The sequence below is a fragment of the Mustela erminea genome, chromosome 1 (genome assembly GCF_009829155.1).
Source record: "Mustela erminea isolate mMusErm1 chromosome 1, mMusErm1.Pri, whole genome shotgun sequence".
NCBI lineage: Eukaryota > Metazoa > Chordata > Mammalia > Carnivora > Mustelidae > Mustela > Mustela erminea.
In genome coordinates this window covers 160,643,866-160,665,604 of record NC_045614.1, presented here as the reverse complement: position 1 = coordinate 160,665,604, position 21,739 = coordinate 160,643,866, and the positions used below count along the sequence as shown (strand labels likewise).

Sequence of the window (21,739 nt, the reverse complement as noted above, 5' to 3'; positions counted from 1 at the left end):
AGAAAATTTGTAAGAGCTTTTATATACTTTTCTACAGTTGGTCTCCCGTTGGTTGAGCTCAGGAGACCACAGATTTTGGATGCATCTTAGTGGGGTAAGAACAAGGCAAGTGGAAGATACTTAGTCTGGAGGGCAAAAAGTAAAGCACAACAAGCACTAGTATCTGCCTTGCTTGGAGAAGTTTTATCTGAGTTAGCCTGCCTGACTTCGGCATTGTTTGATGCGGATAACAGAAAGGCCTGGTGATAGACCCTGGCATCGCTATGGCAGGGGCATTGCTGTACCTTTGCCAGGAGCATTCTCCTTCTAACGTACTGTCCCCCGTCCGAGCCCTGACTGCACTCCTCAGGTGGGACAAGGGTTTCACGTTCTTGGTCAGCAGTGGTTAAACTATAACAGCATGTATATGTTTCATTCACTTAGCAACCATTTACTGATCTCTTTCCAACAGGCCAGACACCACGGGGCTAACTGTTCTCTGAGGAAAGTATATGAAAGTTTTAATAGCTTTCCTTTGCTTTCGTTTTCTATCACGATTTTAAATTTGTGACTTTTACGGTCACAGAACAAATAGCCTTGTTTCACAACTTATGAAACTGATTCTTTACTATTAGAGGACTTTTACTTTTAGAGGACTTCTTGTATTCTGGCTACCAGTTTAATTTTTTCTGAAAAGTGGGAGAAATGTACTCTTACCCCTCCTCCACTCTCTGCCCTTCTTTTGGGCCTTGGAGAAAGATCCCCTCTGATCTCTAGGAGCCCCAAGTTTCCCTCCCAGCAGACATGTGACAAGACTTCATCTGCTAGACAGCCCACTCCCTCAGTGCGGGGGGCCCTATGTGCCACATGGCCCTATGTGCCCTGGTTGGGCTGTGGCAGACTACAGCTCTCACCTCTTCCTCCATGTCAGTCAGCCAGAGGAGGAACTCGGCCCCAGGGTGGCAGGCCAGTAGGTCTTCTGCCCCTACAGAGATTAACTTTTGAAGTAGTTTCATCCCACTGCACTACCTGTGACTTTTCAAGGCAACTATGAAGAGCTGGGAATTAGCCAAAGGCCTGACACCTGAGGCAGTTAGGTGTCCCTGGCGAAGCGACTAGCATTGGGGGTGGTGTTGGGATACCTAGGCATAGACAGCCGTATAAATACGAACGTCTCTGTGCTCCAAGGCCGTGCTGGGCTGTGCCTACCCCCCACACTCTCCCTTCTGCATGTGCACAGATTCAAGCCTGCACACACCTGCACACATACAATATATCCCCTTGCAGGTGCTGTACCCCTCTCCCCACTTGGTCCCCCTGGAAGCCCCTACTTCTCACCTCTCCCCACCAACTGCAGCCCCCACCCCAGCACTGTCATTCCTAACCCCAAAGCCCAGCCTTTCTGCCAGCCCAGGCCTCGCCAGGTTAGAGCTCTCTGGGGACCGTTTCCTATTGAAAGGAAGAAAGAAAGGAAAAGGGAGGAAAACCAGAAAGAAAGAGGAAAGCAGAAGAATGAAATTGGACCGAAGGGGCAGTGGTGCCTTGAGCTATCTCACTGCATTACAATGAATATGGACTCTATTAAGCTCCGTTCTGCCTGTTAGTGTTTCCCAGGGCAACACAGCCCCCATATGGCAAGCATGCAGCCGATTAGGCTAGGCCCCTGGGCCTCATTGAAGGCTGGGGGGGCTTGACTGGCAGTTGAACCCCCTCCCACCTCCCCCTACTCCTCACACTTGACACTGCCTGTGTTTATCTAAAGCAAGGAAGGGGGGGGGCATTTGGAAGGGTTTTTGTCTGTCTCAGAGAGAAGGGAGAGGAGACTGGAGGCTGGGTGGGTTGAGGGAGGTTGAGGGAGGAAGGTGGGTGGAGGTGGGGTGGAGAGGGGATAAGCAGGGAGGGAAAAGCCTCATAAATATTCAAGAGGAGTGGTGAATGGAGAGAGAAATAAAGCAGATGGAATGCATGTTAAAGAATGCCACAATCACCCTGTTTTGAGCCCTCCAAAAACAAAACAAAACAAAACCAAAAAAAAAAAAAAAAAAGGAATGGCTTTCTAGGAGTGTAGGAGCTGCGCTTATCCAATTAGCAGGGTTGTCAAATTGAATTTATATGGAATAGGGTGGGGGGATTGAGAAGAGAGTGTAGAAGAAAGGAAGTGGGTTTTCTTTTCTCTTAAGGTTTGTGGGCCCCCCACCACCCTTTATGGCTAGATTTTTAAAATTTCCTTAAAGAGAAATTTAAGGAAGGGATATGTGTGACAAAGAAATGTGACTCCCTAGTAACTTTTTCCTCAAGTGATTGAGGTGGGAAAGAATTAGATCTGTCCAGTGGGAAAATCAAGAGACCGCATCTTCTCTTTACTCGGAAGGCAGAGGTGGCTTCTCCCGGGATTCCTCCCCAGAACCAAGATGGTATGTCTAAATTCCTTCTTTCCCCTTTCATAGATGGTGAAGAGGTTCACCTACCTCAGTGGAAATAGGTTCTGTCTGTGTTGGTACCACTTGTTATAAATTTTGAGTTCAGTGAATGAGGATCCCAGATTAGGCAAATGCCACTTTGGTTATTTATTGCCTTCTCAAAAACCACCAATGAGTCCTCTGTCTGTGATGCTCATCTCAAACTCTTTTCCCTAATCTTCCACAGCATAACCCAATCTCAGTTTCTTACCTTGCCTCTTCCCATTCTTCTGAAAGTCCCCATAATAGGGTACAAACTCTACAGAGGAAATAAAAGAAATTCCACTAGAGTACTGGAAGAAGATATTGGAGATGCTCTTAAGGTTTATTTTTTTTTTAACGTTTTTTTAATCTGTTTTTGTTTGTTTGTTTGTTTGTTTTAAGATTTTATTTATTTAGGGGCGCCTGGGTGGCTCAGTGGGTTAAGCCGCTGCCTTCGGCTCAGGTCATGATCTCAGGATCGAGTCCCGCATCGGGCTCTCTGCTCAGCAGGGAGCCTGCTTCCTCCTCTCTCTCTCTGCCTGCCTCTCTGCCTACTTGTAATCTCTCTGTCAAATAAATAAATAAAATCTTTAAAAAAAAAAAAAGATTTTATTTATTTATTTATTTATTTATTTGACAGAGAGAGAGATCACAAGTAGGCAGAGAGGCAGAGAGTGAGAGAGGGGGAAGCAGGCTCCCTGCTGAGCAGAGAGCCTGATGCAGGGCTTGATCCCAGGACCCTGGGATCATGACCTGAGCTAAAGGCAGAGGCTTTAACCCACTGAGCCACCCAGGCACCCCTTAATGTTTATTTCTGTCTAAAAAAAGTGGAAGGAAAGAAATTCAGCTTTCCTGATATTTAATACCAGGGTTGGCAGTGGTACCTTTAGCCTGTATATCCCAGGGTGATGCATAACAATAGTAAAAGATCTCCTCTGGTTGACAGTGGAGACATCACTGGCTTATTCACGTCCCAGTTTTCTTGTTCTCTGTTAAGTGGATTTACAGATTATATAATTTACTTTTGACTAAATTAATGGTCACAAAACGACAAGTGGCTTAAAGAGATTGCTGCAAAGAAACTGGGGCTGAAGAGTAGGCAGCTAATCCAAGCACATGCTAACAGGAAGAGAGCAGCAGGGCTGACCCTCTTCAAGCCACATTAGGAAGTAAAAACAATGATAATGGAATCCCATGTGATGAGAAGTCAGCAAAGTAATTAATATTCAAGCAGACTATTTGAGAGAGGTTATAGCCATATCATTACCAATGTACCTAATCCTAAAGAGGCTTTCTGTTTTAAGGTATTAGCTTTAATTGCATTATAAACAACATTATAAACAATCATGATTAACATGTTATTAAAACAGGGTTTCACTTTTGCCTACTCTTTTCAAATTTTAGTTGGGCAGCCCATGCATTTAATTTATGGATAAATGTGAATGGGTTAGGCATATTTGCCCAGAATATTTTACTCCTAAGAAAACAAGATCAGAAAAGTTGGGAGACCACTGTTCTGGATAAACCTGTAACAGCCAAACTGCTTGATGTACCAGCCCCCAAACAGACCTTTCCCACCAGCCGTGCCCTCAGCTCTTTATATATACACACACATCCCAAGGGGCCTTCTAAACCCTTTATCCAGGGAACCTTTCCTGAAGACCCAATATTGAAAATGCTCCCCTCCTGTGCTCTCACTTGCCCCTTCTCATTTGTGACTGAATTGGTGATCAGTTAAGGTTTTAAAATAAAGGATGCTAAAGTTGTTACATGAGCGGAATCCCCTAAGCTTCAGTGGTTTTGTGCAACAGTGGTTTATTTCTTCTGTCCTGGATTGCCTTGACTTCTTCCACCTTGGAGCTAGAAACACAGGACATGTGTCACCAGGACTGGAGGGGGAGAAATGGAAGGTGGACCCTGGTTCTCTAGCTCTTAACAGCCATAGCCTGGAAGGGACACATGACCTGTTTGCTCACACTTGCTTGGCCAGCACTAGTCACATGGCTCTAAACCTTCTGCAGAGGACGCTGGGTAGTGAGGAGCTTCTGGAGATTTGCTGAACACTAGCTGACTTAAAGTCCTGAGCTGTCGTTCGTCAGAGATCCATCCTGTGGTACAGTGACTTGCGTACTGTCCTCTGTGGGAGATCAGTAACATTTTTTATACCTGGTAATAGTGAAATCACAGTATCATACTTTTTACTAGACACTCAGTCAAAATATGATTAAGGAATAAGCTAGAGGATGCCTGGGTCGCTCAGTCAGTTAAATCGAGTCACGTCGGGCTCCTGCTCAGCGGAGAGTCGGCTTCTCTCGCTGCAATGCCCCCATCCCCCCCCCCCGTGCTCTTTCACTCTCTCTCATTCTAGCTCTAGCTCTATCACAAATACATACATAAAGTCTTTAAAAAAGAAAAAGGAATAAGCTAGGAATATATTTAGAGGCCAGCTAGAGCATGGCTTATACTTAAGAACATCAACATTTTGTTACTCTTGCCTGTTTGACATCAGAGTGGTCTGGGTAGATGTTCTAGGTATTAGTCTAGAACTGCACTGCCCGGTGTGGTTCCATTAAAAACTCAGTTCCTCATCCCAGTAGCCACACTTAAAGTGTCTGATAGCCACACATGGCTAGTGACTAGTACTGATAGTGCAAATGAAAGACATTTTCACCTTTGCAGAAAGTTCTATTGAAGGGGACTATGTGAAGAATAGTACAAGATTGTTCTAGATTTGGGTGTACATGGTAGAAGAATGAAAACAACCAGAGAGAAAATTACTCTTTTTCTGTTTTTAAAAAAGATGTATTTATTTGAGAGAGCGAAAAGGTGCGTGTGGGCATGCGCAAGAAGTGGAGGAGCAGAGAGAGGGGAGACATGCAGGCTCCCCGCTGAGCAGAGCCTGACATGGGACTCTGTCTCAGGACCCTGAGATCATGCCCTGAGCAGAAACCAAGACTCACGCGCTTACCCAACTGTGCCACACCCAGGCCCCCCAGCGAAAGCTACTCTTACAGATAACGATTCAGGTAACGTTACTTTTCTGCGTAAGAAAGTGGATTCGTTCTTAAAGTAGTCCTAAGCATTTGGTAAATATCTCAGAAACTGTTTGGTGGGAGGCAGTATTGGGATAGTAGAGATAGCCTGGGGCTAGGAGTCAGGGGACCTGACTTGAAGCCCTAAATCTCTCTTAATTAGCTGGGAGCCCTTCTGCAAATCACTTAGTCTCTCTGCTCCTTGCTTTTCTCATTTATAACATTTAATATCCAGAGGTGTTATTCCAAGCTATTATTTTATTTTCTCTGAGGTCCCTCCTAATTTAAAATCTTTCTTTTTAATTAGGTCTGTGGGTAAAAAGTACAACTTTTTAAGTAAAAGTGACCTTTCTTAAACTCTTCTAAATCTATTTAAACTCATGTATTCAGCCCTTCGGGAACTAGATTCGTTTGCTTCCCAGGGATCTCCCCCAATGCCATTCCTCTGAGCAGGAGCTCCGCCCTCTTTCTTGAGGGCAGCACTCACCTCCACCCCCTGCTGCCTTCCCACAGCCACTTGGCATCACCTCGTAGGAGCAAAACTTCTCCCTGCTTTCAAAGACATTTGGGAAAAGTGAATCTTACTCTATAGAATGGGGAACTTGCAAAAAAACAAGCAAAAGAAGTAATTTGGGATCAGAAATATTTCTTTTTGGGGTGTCTGGGTGGCTCAGTCGTTGGGCATCTGCTGGGGTCGTGATCCCGGGGTCCTGGGATTGAGCCCTGCATCGGGCTCCCTGCTCGGTGGAGGCCTGCTTCTGCCTCTCTCACTCCCCCTGCTTGTGTTCCCTCTCTCGCTGTGTCTCTGTCAAATAAATAAATAAAATCTTTTTAAAAAAAATTCTTTTTTCATGTGGCTAGCCGCCCTCAACCAATGGAACAAAAAACTTTGTCAGATCTTATTCTTGTCACTGAAAGGATGTTTTTTTAGAAACCATTCTCCCTACGGTATCTGCTAGATCACATGTTCTTCTGTTTCACTCATCATGGTTATTGGCCAGAGGATATCCAAAGGGTGTGCTGTGTGTTTAAGACCACGAAGGCTTCCCTCTTTTTCTAAGACAGCTGCAGTGTCCTGAGCGACCAGGGAGGGAGTGTGGGCTCCTGTGCCCTGGTCTCGCCTGTGCTCAAGCCTCTCCTCTTGGGAGAAGGTGGAGCTGGCTGCCTCTCGCTCCTGATGGATTCGCAGTTGTTTGTAATTTTCTCACAAAATAAATACTCCAAGGCTATAATTTCTCGTTGGTCTCAACCCCAGAAAGTGTATTCTGTTGTTGTTGTTTCTGGAAAGTTTTGAAAATGTCTGCTTGCTGGAGATTATTTCAGTGGGAGCATGTATGTCAGCAGTTACATTTCTCAGACACATTTTCTTTCTCTTTTCCGTGTCCAAATAACCCTTCAAAATAGCAAGTACCTAGGCCTCAATGAGGAATTCATGTCAGAAATTTATTCTCCCCTCTGTTTTTTTTTTTCTTCATCTCTCCTCTTTTTCTGAGAAAATCCATAGAAAATAAGAAGGATCTAGACATACTTGGCATTGCCAAGAAAAATAACAGGCCTTACTATTGCCTTCACCCAACTTCGAAATTGTACCGTGTTCATTTCATGGTGGGGCAGAGCCACACTGCATGTAGGAATTGCAATTCAGCCTTAGTTGTCTTTCATTTTTAGATTACAACAGAATTCTCAGAAGATACAAATCTTTGGGATTATCTTTCTAGACCAAGCTCACTAGGTAACTCGGTCCAGGAAACAACTCTGTTTTCCTGGCTGCGAAATAAGATGCATTCTAGCTACACTGATGCCCCTTCCTCCCTATTTTTGTCATAGTTGCGCATTTTGTGAATGAGCCCCCGGGTGACCTGCTTTGGGGTCATTAAATGGTCTCTGTTTACAACTCTGTCATGGGGCTTAATGAGTTAACTCCTTTCTCCCTCTTTACATACCTGTTTCCTCTTACTCCCTTTCCCTCCCCAGATGCATTCTTTTCTCCTGGTTGCTTATAAAAGTGGGTTGGTGATTGGTAGCAAAAGTGGGGCCTGTTTCCATTTTGATTCCTATAAATTACCAAGGGTGCAGAAGTAACAGTAATTGTTTGGCTGGTCCTCGTTAAGCAGGAGGGGGTCTGGGCTGAATTTCCTCAGTAAAACCTTCGTGGACTTTACAACCCAAACACCTCTGCAGCCACCCTGTGCTCAGATAAAAAACAGCCCTCCTGTCCTCTTTGTCTGCTGATCATCTTTTTGCCCCCTTTTTTTTTTTTTTTACTCATGTTCATTTCCTGCCTCCATGCCTCTTCCTTCTTTTCCGCTCCTTCCTTTCTCGAGACATGGACAGAACAGGTGCCAGCAATTTTCTCAGGGAGTTGGGCAAACAGGAGCATGTCATGATCAAGTTCCTAAAATCCTTTCACTGGTAATTCATTCAGAGTTCTAGATAAATAGGTTATTTCGTTGGGGAATAGTAGAGAATTAAAGCAAGGATCTGGAAAATTGAGAGGAAACCAAAACTTGCTTTTCGGTATTAGTTTCAAAATCTGTTAATGGAGTTTTCCTCTAGGACTCACTGTTAAAATGCCTCACTGTTCTATATCTCCCTTATTCCAAATCTGTTAAGCTTCCCACTGGGTGCAGAGCACTGATAGAAAAAAAATGTGAAAAGGTCCCTATTGTGTTTAAAGTACAGAGATTTGAAAAGATTTTCTTGACATCTCTGAGACCTTAGGATTCATCAGAGACACCCCCTAAACAAGGAGTTCAGCATGCATTGTGCATATGATGGTACTGTCCACGATAGTCTGGTAGTGGCGGCATGGACTGCCGTGTGGCTGTGGATATCGGACCTCCTGCAAACACATGGTTCCCAACAGGTGTGAGAGATGATCACAGCCCAGACCCTGGCCATGGCTGGGGGTCCCAGCCCCTCTCATGCTGGGCTCCCTTGCCCTCCTTGCTGCCTGTACACGGGGCAAGCCTGTAGCACTCGTGCCACAGTAAAATCCCCTTCTGGCTCAAGGGAGCCACTTAAAAGAAGCTTCTTTTAGATAAGAAATGACAGGAGAGTGTTCTCTGGTCTTCCAGCAGCTGTTCAGATCAACATCTTGAATGTGGCCAGCATGTGCACTAGAGGCAGGGGGCAAGGGGACAGAGCCAGGCCCTGTGGCAGGCAGCCTCACTCACCAGGGCCACCTCTCTCTTTCTCACAACAGAGCAGTGCGGGGGATTGTAGTACCTCTTGGAGTGAGTCCTCTGGCTTATGGGACGTTGGCTCGAACCCTTTGTGACACCGTGCTGCATGGGACGATGACAACTCAGAGAGAAAAAAGGCCCGAGGTCACCCTCGCTTGCCTCCTCTTGGCCACAACAGGCTGCTTTGCTGACTTGGGTGAGTGCTCTCCTTCTCTTTCTCAGCCTGCCCCTCTTACAAGAACACTTTGCCCCTTCATGTCTCATTCAGCAGTGCCCCTTTAACAAGGCCTTTCTTTTCCTGGATTTCAACGAACGCTTCATTGCCACTGGCCTTTGCGGGGTACACTTAGTAATACAAGATGAGACATCATCTCGGCTGCCTCATATTGTTGCATTTTAGTGTTTTAATCGTTTTAAATATATACGAGCGGAGGAGAAGTAATAGTAACTGCCCTTAACTGAGCATTTACTGTAGGAGATTATGGCAGGCAGTTGACACGCATTGTCCCGGGAGCCAGGTGTTCCTAGCCCCACACTGTAGGTAAGAAACTGAGATACAGAAAGGCTAGTGACCTGGCTCAGAAGCCGTGGCACTGGGGTTTGGGCCCAGGTCGGTCCAACCCCAAAGCTGAAGCGGCCACTCCAGTCTGCTGTCGTCGTGGTCGTCTTCTGCTTTCTTCTTTCTTCTTTCCTCTTCTTTTTTTTCTTCTTTCTTCTTCTTCTTCTTCATCTTTTTCTTTAAGATTTTATTTATTGTTTTGGCAGAGAGAGAGATCACAAGTAGGCAGAGAGGCAGGCAGAGAGAGAGAGATGGAAGCAGGCTCGCTGCGGAACAGAGAGCCCGATGCGGGGCTCCATCCTAGGACCCTGAGACCATGACCTGAGCTGAAGGCAGAGGCTTAACCCACTGAGCCACCCAGGCACCCCTCCAGTCTGCCTTCTGAGAACATGTACAGGTTGGGGAATGGACCCAAGCACCCGGGAGTTCTTCAGGGGAAGATGGACTCCCCCAGGTTGCTTAGCTTGGAAAGGGACCTGGGTGCTATGCTTCTGAAAAGGTCATGTTACTGGCTTCGTGGGGATGTTCATTCATGGCTCTGTCCCTATTCTTCCTCCAGACCAGGTTCCTCAGGTCACTGTCGAGCCTTCTTCCACGGTCCAGAAGCTCGGAGGAACCGTGATCCTCGGCTGTGTTGTGGAACCCCCATGGATGAACACCACCTGGCGCCTGAATGGGAAGGAGCTGAATGGCTCAGATGATGCTCTGGGCATCCTCATCAGCCGTGGGACCCTCGTCATCACCGCCCTCAGCAACCGCACCGTGGGACGGTACCAGTGTGTGGCCCGGATGCCTGCGGGAGCTGTGGCCAGCGTGCCGGCCACTGTGACACTAGCCAGTGAGTGCTGCTCCTTGCTCCTCAGCCCCGGGGCTCCTCTCTCCTCCTCTCTCCCATTCTCTTTCTCCCCCAGGCCGTCCATACCCCCTTGTCAGTAGTCTTCATGTGAGAGGGGGCCTTACAATTTGACATTTCAAACCAGAGAGCAGTAGGTGGCCAGCAGTCCCCAGGGGTGGACGACCGTTGGGCCCCTGCAAAGCTGCTCTCTAACTAGGGGCCTGCTGTGGAGTAAGTGTCTAGAAGTAGGGGAACTCCACGTGGTTGAACTGTTTACAGGCCACAGCTTTCTGCTTTCCCTCTGGCTATGGGTGTGACTGAGCCAGCTGCTCCCTGTCCCCCACCCAGTCCTCCATCCCCCATCCTCAGGGCAATTATGGTCAGAGCATTTACAGGGCCATGTATAGTCTGAGCAGAGCTGCCCATCCCACATGTGGCCTCCTGTCTGCTTGAGGGGCAAGTGTATTCCATATGCCAGATATATAAATAGTAGAGCACAATGAGAAGGAAACTGTGACCAAGAGTAAAATGAACAGAAAAGAGGATGAGATTGGGGTACGGTTTGGTCCAAGGAGGATGCCAGGTGAAGACTTGATAGTACTCTTAATTTTTAATTATCACTTGAGTGTATTATGGTACCCCCAGTGCAAAACACACATTGCCTCATTGTCTACCCATTGTACATAGAGGAGACAAGATTTAAGGAATAGACTTCTTTTTTTTTTTTTTTAAGATTTTATTTATTTGTCAGAGAGAGAGAGAGCGAGCACAGGCAGACAGAATAGCAGGCAGAGGCAGAGGGAGAAGCAGGCTCCCTGCTGAGCAAGGATCCCGATGCGGGACTCGATCCCAGGATGCCGGGATCATGACCTGAGACGAAGGCAGCTGCTTAACCAACTGAGCCACCCAGGCGTCCCAGGAATAGACTTCTGAAGGCTCCGGGGCAGCCCCAATATCCATTCTTAAATGCTGAGTCTACAACCAGGAAATATTAAGAATGACCTCTTGTTCCTTGGACCTTGTTCCCTTACCCCTGACTACTTGCTTCGGACTTCTATGTCACTGTCCTAATCACCCTCCTGAGGGATGTGTGTTACGGGTCATGCCTAAAGCCTCAAACTTCTGCATTGCTCCTTAAAGTGTGGCTGGGGTGTCTGGGGTGTGCAAGGCATGAGTCCTGCAGGAAAGTATTAGGGGATGAGGAAGTAGACCAGCAGGGGAGAAAAGACCCCTCCCTGCCCTCCCGTTGTCAGGTCCCTGGAGGGACATCCCTCTGTGGAAGAGCAGGGCAGAGGCTGCCGGCCCTGTTGCTGTTTTCTTGGGAAGTAGTCAAGCAGCTCTGCCCTTTTCTCGGAGAAGGGAGAAAGCAGGGTGGGTCCTCAGCTGACCCCCCCAATGGACTAGGCTGAGCCTGGGCTGCCTCTTGCTGCCTCCTCACACAGTGGGAACCATTTTCCTTGGTGGCAGCATGAGCACATGAATCTGAGCCCCGGGCCTCTGGGAGGTAGGCTGTGCATGGTCAGAGGGAGGCAGGCCCTGGGCCACCAGCTGGGCCCTCCCTTCCACCTGTGCTTGTGGGTGTGAGGAGGAGGGTACGGGCAGACTTAGGTGAGGAGGGCTGAGGGTTGGGAGGGGTCATCTCGTCGTACAAGAAGGGCTGAGGTCAGAGCTGCACTCCTACGATCATATTCCTCTTTTATATTTTCCAATTGTAATGAAAATCACATTACAAAAAGTACAGAATTTATATATATTATATATAATAACATTTCCCCTCAGCCCACCATCGTCACACAGCCACCATTTGCCATTTTGGAGGATACTTTCCAATCTTGATCCATACCCATACTTTGTTTTTTTATCGAAATATCTAATTGACACACAGTATCAGTTTCAGGTGTACAAGATAATGGTTTGACATTTGTGTGCCTTGTGACATGGTCACCACAATAAGCCTACGTACCATCTGTCACCACACACAGTCACCTTTACTGATTGTATTCCCTGTGCTGTACATTATATCCCCATGGTTTATTTTATGACTGGAAGCTTGGACCACTTGATCTCCTTCACTAATCCCCCCCCCCGCTCCCCCCCCCCGCCCTTCCTCTCTGACAACCAGGACTCTATTCTGTGTCCGTGAGTCTGGGTTTTATTTTGTTTTGTCTTTTAGATTCTACCTGTAAGTGAAATCATGGGGTACCTGTCTTTCTCTGACTCATGTCACTGAGCCTGAGGGCATGCCCATACTTTTACACTGTCATAGCGACCTACTGAATATACAGCTTCTGTCCATATTCTCTCCCCCTCAGCATTGTGTGGTAAGCACCTTCCCTTAGCCATATGACTATATTTACTTCTCTTTTTCTAGAGTTCTAGAGTTGAGTATAAATGCATCCAGTAAAGTACACAAAGTGCACTAATAAGTCAACAACCGATGCATTTTTCTTATGTCCACCCCAAGTAACCATCTCTTTAGTGGGTCCCCCCTAACCCCTTACCTAGTCATCTGTCCCCCACAGCCTGCAGCAGAGCAGAATCAGAGTTACCAATGGCCCTTGAACATGCCTTGAGTGGATCTACCATATGTACTGATTGTGGGCCATTAGGTCACTTCTAGTGGTTCATTATTACAAGTAAGATGTGCCTTTTAGTAGCGTTCGTGCCTTTAAAGGATAGCGTTGCTCGTCTGCAGATGGTCAGCACGTGTCTGTGAAGGCTCAGGAAACTCCACAACCATTTATTTGGCCTCATTAGGAGCCAGACTGAACGTTTTATTTGGAGGAAGGGATAGTTGGAGAGTACAAGATTTATGTTAGAGCCTTCCTTCTACTTTAAGGTGTATCTGTATGAGGAGAAACCGTTTTTCACCTTTATTTTTAAAAAATTCCTGGCCACTTCTTTCTGTGGCACTTAAAGGGATCTGCAGTTGACAGTGAGGACAAAGGGGAGGGTTTGGTTGCATCCCAGAAGGCCCAGGGAGAGAAGAAGTGGGTTGTGCGGAAGCCCAGTGAATCTTGCTTGAAAGCCAAGAACTGTTGGCTTGTCGTGGAGACATGAATCAGAAGTGAAATGTTTGGAGCTGACTGGAGGGACAGAGAAGTGCTGGAAATGAGAGCAGGCTCTGAGGAGCTGTGGCCATGGAGTAGAACTGCAGCCTGCCCAGCCCGGAGGAGGCAGGGGGAAGGCGGAAGCAGAGGCAGAATGGGGTGCTGTCTTTGGGCTAATGCCATGGGGGATTTGGCCCAGACTCAGCAGTTAGATTAAGTTTCTGAAAGCACATTCCTGAGCAGAATGGGGGCTGTGTTTTGCTGGTTGGCTGATGGAGGGTGGCTGAGTGGTGAAGGGATTACCAAGGCATGGTCTGCATTTAGAGGCAAGGCTGGGCAGTGGCATGCGGGCGCACACACACACCCGCCCACACTCAGCACTTAAGGCTTCCTTTTCCTCTGGCCTCTTTCGCGTGCATTCAGATGTTCATCCTCAGACAAAGCACTCACTGTTTGGCCTACCTAACAAGGTGCTGCCTCCTATGTCTTCATGAACTCCTAGATCACTGGGGCCTTTTGATGGTGGGGGCTTGGACCTGGCTTGAGGATTCAGGGGTATGGAGGAGACCTCTAACAAGAACATTCCTAGTCCAGACCTCTTTGACTTAGATGCTGGGGGCTGGGGTTATGCTTGGACTTCACCCCTGTCTGGACATTGGCTTCTGGTCTTCAGTAGAACAGAAACCCGTGTGGATAACTGCTGTCTTCACTCCCTGTGGAGGTGTCCATCCCACTCTCCTTTATGCAGAACTTTTCTCCTCTTGAACCTAAACTTTATTTGCTGCTAATGCCTCACTTCAGACCACCTTATCTAATTCTTGCTTTTCAAAATACTTTTGACTTTGATCTCCTTTCTTCCTTTCTCCTTTTTTTTTTTTTTACAAGCTTTATACAAGGAGGCCAACCACTCTACATGGCTTCAGTGTTCCCACTCTCTGCACCTGAACCAACAGCAAACATTGCCAATGGACACCATATTCCTTTTTTCTATACTCTGGTTCAGCCTTAGAATTGTTCTCAACACAACCCAGCAAGTAATCACAATTCAGCAGAGCTGTGAAAGCTATTTTCTAGTCCTCACCTCTAATAATCCTTACCTCTAATGAACTCCTACATAATTCTTCATTTTTAGCTTTTTTCCTTTTTTTTTTTTTATTCTTTAATTCTCCCAATTCTCCTATCATCCCTAGGTCCCATTTGTTGTTGGAAATAAAGCAGTGGTAACTGGGTGGTAATTCTGTACCTGGGAACTTTAGTCCTCAAACTAAAGTGAAGTCTTAAGCTAATGCTGGTTTAATTGAGACTAGATCTGTATCCACAAGGCCATTAAGCACTAAGACCCAGGCCTGCACTTGAATTATCCTTTCTCTGGCCCCAGATGTCAGAAGGTGAGGCCACTGACAAGAAAGGAAGGAGCTCCTCTTAGGCAGCTGTCTCCATGACTCCAAATCTGAGGAAGGTTAGACGATGACATCATTTAACCCATGAATAAAAAGAAGAGACTAACTGGTATAATGGAGAATAAAAAAGAAACTTGAAAAGAAAAGAGAAAAAAAAAAACCTTGGGTTAAGTTTTGACTCTGCCCTTAGGAGTTGATATGACTTCGGGCAAGTCACTTAATCCCACAGGTTACCACAATACTGAAATGAGCGAAGTGATAATTATAGCATCAGTATCGTGCATTTTTTGTTTGTGTGTGTTTGTGTTTGAGGATCAAATTATGAAATAGTTCAAAATAGTACTATTTTGAAGCCTTTTATAAATGCCAGGCTTTATACATTCACCCATTTGGTGGCTGCCTATGGGAGGCCCTGGGGCCCTCGTCCAGCCCTGTGCCGCCCAGCCCCATTCTGGGAGCGGCCTTCAGAAGAACAAGTCCAGACAGTGGCAAAGCTTCCAGTCCTAGCCAGAGCCAAGAGACAGGGCTGGCTCATTGGGAAGAGAGAACTAGCCCATTTCCTATTAATTTCTCAGCAGTGCATATACATGTGAGCTCTAGCCCAGATTCCTACCTCCTCACTGCACTGGAGGGTGGCTGTGATGTCACTGCATTGTGTGTTGTCCCTGTAGCCACAGAGCTGGCCACTGATGCTCCTGATGGCTCATTCTTCTAACCAGCTAGTGGTTGGCTTGTGCCAGCAGGCAGGGTGGCCCCTGGCCCTCAGCGCAGGGGGACCCCACATGCAGGAACCATGTTTCTTTCTGTTCAGCTCCCCCACCTCTGGTTCCTGTCAGACACTTCCTGGAGGTCTTCTCGGCTCAGACCCTGAACCAGAATAAGCCATAAGGGACCATTGTGGCCATGTCTTTACTGAAATATTTCTAGCTTTCTTTATCTGTGTTGGAGTCCAGTTCTCCAGAGAAGCAGAACGGCTTATACATACAGGCACACCTTGGAGATGTCGTGAGTTTGGTTCCAGATGACTCACAAGAGCGTGAGTCAAATGAATTTTTTGGTATCCTGGTGCATATAAAAGTTACGTTTATACTATCATGCAGTCTATTAAGTGTGCGATAGCATTATGACTAAAAAAAAAGTTTGTACCTTAATTAAAAAATATTTTATTGCTCAAAAGGTCTAACCATCAACTGAGCCTACAGCAAGATGTAATCACTGATCACAGATCACCATAACAAATATAATAATGATGAAAAGATTTGAGATATTATGAGCATTAATAAAATGTGACACAGAAAATGAGCACATGCTGTTGGGAAAATGGCACTAATACACATGTTTGATGCAGGATTGCCACAAACCTTCAATTCGCTAAAAAAAGAAAAAAAGTATAAAATTTTATCATATTATATATATTTACATATATTATAAATATATTTATACATATTTTATGTGTGTGTGTGTGAAGGAGAAGGAAACAAAGGCAGAAATAGATTTATTTTAAAGAACTGGTTGACAGGATTGTGGAGGCTGATGAGTCCGGAATTCATCGAGCAAGCCAGCAGGCTGGAGATCTGGGAGTCCCCCCAGCAAACTGCAGAGCACCTGTTCTCCAGCACTGGGTTCAGTGTTTGAATGTTCTGGAGATTGGTGTCCTGAGAGTTGGGGGTGTGTTCCGAGTTTCCAGCAGAGCACAGGAAGACCTAACCCTTGCCTTTAAGGAGCTCTTAATCTAACGGAAAAGGCTGACTGCCATAACGTGTTAGCCCTAAAGCCAGTCAATCCCCAAAAGAGACAGAAACAGATTTGCCTGGGAGCTCAGGCTAACAGTGATTCATTTCAGTTTCAGGGGTTAGAGGAAGATTTGGGAGTTGAGCCTTTAAAACAGTGTGTGGGGAACAATCTTTCTCTCTCATTCCTTGAGTTCTCTCATACCTTTCTAGGACCTTCAACAACTAAATTTTGCTCTTAGCATTGTGTACCTTAGATTTAAGCCCATTGCAGTTTCTGGAACGGTGCAGATGCAACCACAGGGAGCTCGATTTCCACAGTGAGGTAATTCCATGGTAAGTTCAGGGACAGCCTGAATGAAGCCACTAGATGATTGTCTCTCTTTTGCTACCCCATCGGATTCTACCTTAACTCTCCCCCATTTCTCACTGTTTGTTTCTCTTTTCCCTTTGGGAATGTATGTTCTGTGATTAATAAAGGAAACCTCAGAGTGTTTTCTCCAGGGCCACTCCTCTCTGCCAGTCTGCTTCAGCCAACCAGTGACTCCTTGACTAAACAAGAAGGAACCATTCGCTCCAAGTTGGGAAAACATTTGTTGTTAGCTTAGGCTTCTGAGGGAATCCTGTGCAAGCCCTTTGCTTTGCAACAAGTGGGTGGTGGCAGGAAGAAGAGCTGGGGAAGGAAAGGAAACACAGGTGACATCCGAGCTTGCCCAGGACGGGAAAGGAGCCCACAGCCGGAGGCTGGGCTGGTGATTCTGCCAGGCTGGGAAGATCGAGTCAGCTCTATAGGGCGGTGGACACGGTCGGAAAGGGAGAATGAGCCTCAATGTGAGATGTAGCTGCTTTATTCTGTAAGTTTTATTTTACTTTGCCAATTAGACAAGGAAATTAGTGACCATTTACACCCAAAAGGAGCTAAGCAACTTGAATATCTAAATAGGAAATAACTAAAAAATACCTTATAGTATTAAACCAAGTCCTCTTAACCAAAGTGCTGCTTTCTACTGGATACAGGCAGAAATTCATGCCTCACAAAAATTTCCCCTGATATTCTGGTGAAATCTTCAACACTAACCCCATCAGGCCTGGTGCAAGTGCCCAGACAAAGCTGTAGTGTGAGCTCAGGTCAGGGCATCATGGCAGCGCAGCAGCCGTCTGCCCCAAACAGCCAGGGTTCCAGTTCTCTATTGAGTGATGGTCACAGTTTACCAAAAGAAGACCTCAGGTCCACGGTGCATCTTCTACTAAAGACACATTTACAATTCCTACCCTTCTTCTCTCCTCAGCATGTTCTTTGCACACACAGCCACATGCTTAAGTAAAAATCTTAGGTCCATCTTCTAATCTAAGAGCGAAGGGAGGACCTCATAGTGTGTTAAGCAGGTACCACCTATAAATTCAATGAGCCAGAGCAGACTTTGCTCAGGAAGGTGAGGGACGCATTAATTAGCTTACTTGAAATCACTGGAGCCCTCTAAGGAACATGATGCAAGATGGTTCCTTTAAAATAAAAAAGTCAGGAGAGCAGATGAGTCCTTTGGCTCCCCCTTTTCTATGTGTGGAAAAGCTTAGGGATTTCCACCTTGACCTTGTTCATAGACTTTCAACCCTTCCTGGAGCCTGGTAATAACCCCAAGAACAATAGAACAGCGAGTCTGTCCTGCAGGTGGGTCAGTGTTCACATCTAAGATAAAGACAGTCCCTCAATAGTGAGCAAAAATGTCAGCAAAGGGGGGAAAAATTTGCTGAGGCAAAAACAGCATTTTTTTTTTTTCCTGAGGGAAAATGATGTTTAATGTTGAGTGACTGTGCTCCTTTACCTACAAACGCATGAAGACTTTAGGGATCACAGAACAGGACTCAGGCTGCGGCGTGGCACTTAAGCCCCTCTCTCAGCGTCACCTCCCACTCTAGACCCACCAAACTCTGCCACTTTCTCATCTCATCTTGCATATTCCCCTTGTTTTGGGAATGGTGCCCCCCCTGCCTGCAGCACCATCTTTTGCATTCCCTTTGCTAGACATGCCTGTATCCCTTCGGATAACAATTCCTTCTCCGTTTTTAAGACTTGAATATCTTCTCCGGGAGTCTTTTCTCGATGCCCTCAACATCTGGAGTGGGGTCTCCTCTTCCCAGCTTCCTCAGCCTTCCTGTGTTTCCCTCTCTAGCCCTCTCATTTGCCTGGAGTACAGGGACTGCTGCCATTCATCTCTGGGACCACACAGCTTCCCACAGGACCTGGCATGCAGTAGGCCTTCAGTGAATGTCTAGAAAGAGGAAGACTCCCAGATAAAATGTGTCTGAAGTCTAGAAGGTCAAAAGGGGCATGCAAAAGGCAAGCAGTTTCTTCTCCAAACCCTGATCTATGAAGAGGCTTAAGGGAATTAAAAAGGATGAAGCAAGGACTTAGGATATAAACAGGTTGAAGATACAAAGAGATTCGGGGAGGGTTTAGAAAAATTGATGGATGTCAAAGCCTAAAGGGCTGTTTAAAAGGAATTGAGATGTTTGGGGGAAACTGGAAACTTCAAAGGGAGATGCCAGTGGATGAGGCTCGGCATTCTATCAGACACTTCATGGGACGCTCTCAGAGGTGCTGGGCAGCTTGCATCAGTAGCCACCACTGCTTGTGGGAATATGTAGTTCCCAGGTATTCCCAGGAATATGTAGTGCCCAGGTGGGCAGAAAAAGTGGAGCTACTTTGGGCCCTGCTGGCCTTTGGACAGTGCCCGTGCCTCCCACCCAGGGTTCTGCATGTAAGAACCATGCTGGGGCTCTCCTCTCCATCCTGCTGAGTGTGTTGGCCTCCGTTTTCTCTCCCCTCCCTCTTCCCGTACAGGCCACCAGCCTGCCAAAGACTCTGCCAGGATCTAACTCTGGCTCTCAGGATCCTAGACCTCCAGGATTCACATTAATTTTCCCATTACTAAGTTTGTAGTTTATATTTGGTTGATCAGAGAAATATGTATGATGTGGGTTGCTGGCAAGTAAATCTTTTTTTTTTTCCTTCTCTTAAGTGTATTTTTCAAACCATTTCATTCCTTCATTGAGTCCAAAAGAAACTCCCAAGTTCTGCTAACCAGGCCTACCTCATCGCAGCACTGAAGTCAGATAGATGAGATGGCCTGCAGACATCTCTGTTCATCTGGCTGCCAGACTCCATGGAGACATGGCTTCCATCCTTGTCTTCAAGGATTAATCACATTTCTTGTTCTCTTATTAAAAAAAAAATATTTTTAATGATTTAAGCCAAGAAATTCCTGAAGCCTTAGGCCAGTTTATTGCACATCATTTAATGACATTGCAAACTGGGTTCTTTTTATTTTCCCTTGTTCCTATCATGTTCCTCCCTTTATGCCCTTCTCCTCTCCTGCCCACCTCTGGTCTTGGCTTTGATCTTCTGCCCTCATCCTCCTAGTTCTTCCGTCTCTCCTGCATCCTCGGCTTCCTCCCATGGCTCAAATCTGAGTACAGACCCCACCTCAACTCAAGGGGAAAGAAAGAAACACAAGATGAAACAACTAATGTATTTGGCATCTGCAAGCGTTTTTTTTTTTTTTTTTTTTTTTTTTTTTTACCCCCATGGAAACTGTTTTTACTTAAATAAGAGACAGCATGCCTTGCTTTCATTGGAAAGTGTGTTTGAAAAATTTCATGCCATGTTTCCATGGCTCTCAGGAGAGAGTTTTGGAGCCAAAATTATTTGTGCAATTGGACAGGCAAGAAAAAACTCCTAACAAAAACAAACATATTTATCCACTCTCCTGGACTGCAGAGGGAAGATGAAAACTGCCTCTGCCAACCCCTCTGCCCTTTCTGGGTTGCTCCAGAGCTCAAGGGGACCTGATTTAGGCTGGAATGCTGTTGTAGAGATAGTAGGGACTAAGCTTGCAGGTACTACTCTTGCAAATTATCATATGCTGCCTTGTGTGTTGTTTGTACCTGTCTCCTCTATCAGAGTAACCATCCCTGAGGTTAGAAACTGTATTTTTGTATTCATGATCTCTTCTGCAGTGCCTGACAAACTAGACGGTTCTGTAGCTCCTGGCTGAATGAGTGAGTCAGTGATGTCTGGTAGGATGATTATGTGCCAGATATCTACTACGGGGTAGACCCATTTTGCTCAGCCTTGTGGGCTGCAGTTCAGTTTGGTTTCAGTGGTCTGTGTAATATGGCTACAGACTTGCAAAATGCTTAATCACTACCCAGACTGCGTGGCTTCCGAGATACCTGCCCATGCCACAGTGAACCCCATCCCTACTGGGTGCCAGGCTTTCTGGCCTCATCTGCTTCTGAGCTGATTGCCGTGGTTTGCCCCTGGTAGAGCCCTTTATTTCAGAGGACTGACCTTTGGGATCCTGTCAAGACATAGGTCCTCAGGTAACTTGGAGGTCGAGAATAGTGTTGTGAGTGCACATCAGTGAAGCCCACACAGGGAGGCAATGCTTGGGACCCATCACCCTCTCAAACTCTACCTCCAAGTCCATCCTGGAGAGCAGTGAGCTGCGGGCTCCGCCAGACACACCTCTCCATTTTACTTCCCTTGAACCTTTGCCATCTTCTAGTGTCTTCAAGGGTCAGGGAAGGGCCACAGGGTCAGCATGTCACTGAGGAGGACTACATTAGGGTGAAGTCTTTCTGTGCTTTGTGACGTTCGCCATAGACGCAGCAAGCCACCGCAAGGACAATTGAGGCCTGGAGGCCATGAAAGTTCGGGAGTAGAATGATCTGTCCAGAAACTTGCCAGCGGCCCAAAGGCTACTGAGCCATGCTGACAACATTGCCAAGGCAGCCCCATGCGGTGCCCCCACAATCTGGTGGAACCCACCCAGACCTCAGCAGATGAGTACAGGCTTGTCTTCAGGCAAGAGGGTGGGATGGGCCTGACTATACTTAAGAAATGCCTGATGGGTAGAATATGACTTTTTTTTTTAAGTGTTCAGCTGAGTTCATGGAAATGGGGATGTGGGTGATGCCATGCAGCTTCCAGCCAAAAGGCACCGTCTTACCTGACTTCTTACTTAACGGAACTTTGACTTGCAGCCTAAGAGAGGTCTCAGGGAGGGGAGGGCCAATGAGGAAACGCTTTGAAATCTACACAAATTTACTGAACGCTCCACACTGCCCTCTAGGCCCAGTGTGGAGCCCAGAACAGCCTGGGGACTGGTCAGGAACCTGGCTTGGCAGACAAAGGGGCCTGGGAACAGGCTGGTTTCCTTCACTGGCAGCCAGCTAGAGCTCTGCATCTGCCTCTGGATTACCCCAGGGGACGTTCTGCTATGGTGCGACGCACCCCGTAACTGGATGTGTAAATTCTAGAACAGTTGGGGGGAGGAGACTGCAATTAAGATTGACAGTTTTGTGTCATGGGAATTCTAGAACATATACCAAATACTGTCATTGAATTCATAGCTCTGCTGAGCTGAAGGAGGGATCTGAGCTACAAGATGAGAAGAAATTCAAAGGGGCTTGCTGTTAAACTTGCCTGTCATGTGTAGTCTGTCATGTGACCCTGGTGATGGCAG

General features: G+C 46.5%; 1 protein-coding gene across 5 annotated transcripts in view; it reads left to right on the top strand.

The window, feature by feature from the left end:
- Positions 1 to 21,739, top strand: part of BOC (BOC cell adhesion associated, oncogene regulated) — a 70,385-nt gene that overhangs the window by 26,181 nt on the left and 22,465 nt on the right. For all 5 annotated transcript variants that reach the window (XM_032348743.1, XM_032348733.1, XM_032348751.1 and 2 more), the window contains 2 exons: positions 8,658 to 8,833; positions 9,756 to 10,034. In XM_032348743.1, the coding sequence (XP_032204634.1) occupies positions 8,658 to 8,833; positions 9,756 to 10,034 (455 nt within the window). The remainder of the gene's footprint in view (positions 1 to 8,657; positions 8,834 to 9,755; positions 10,035 to 21,739) is intronic.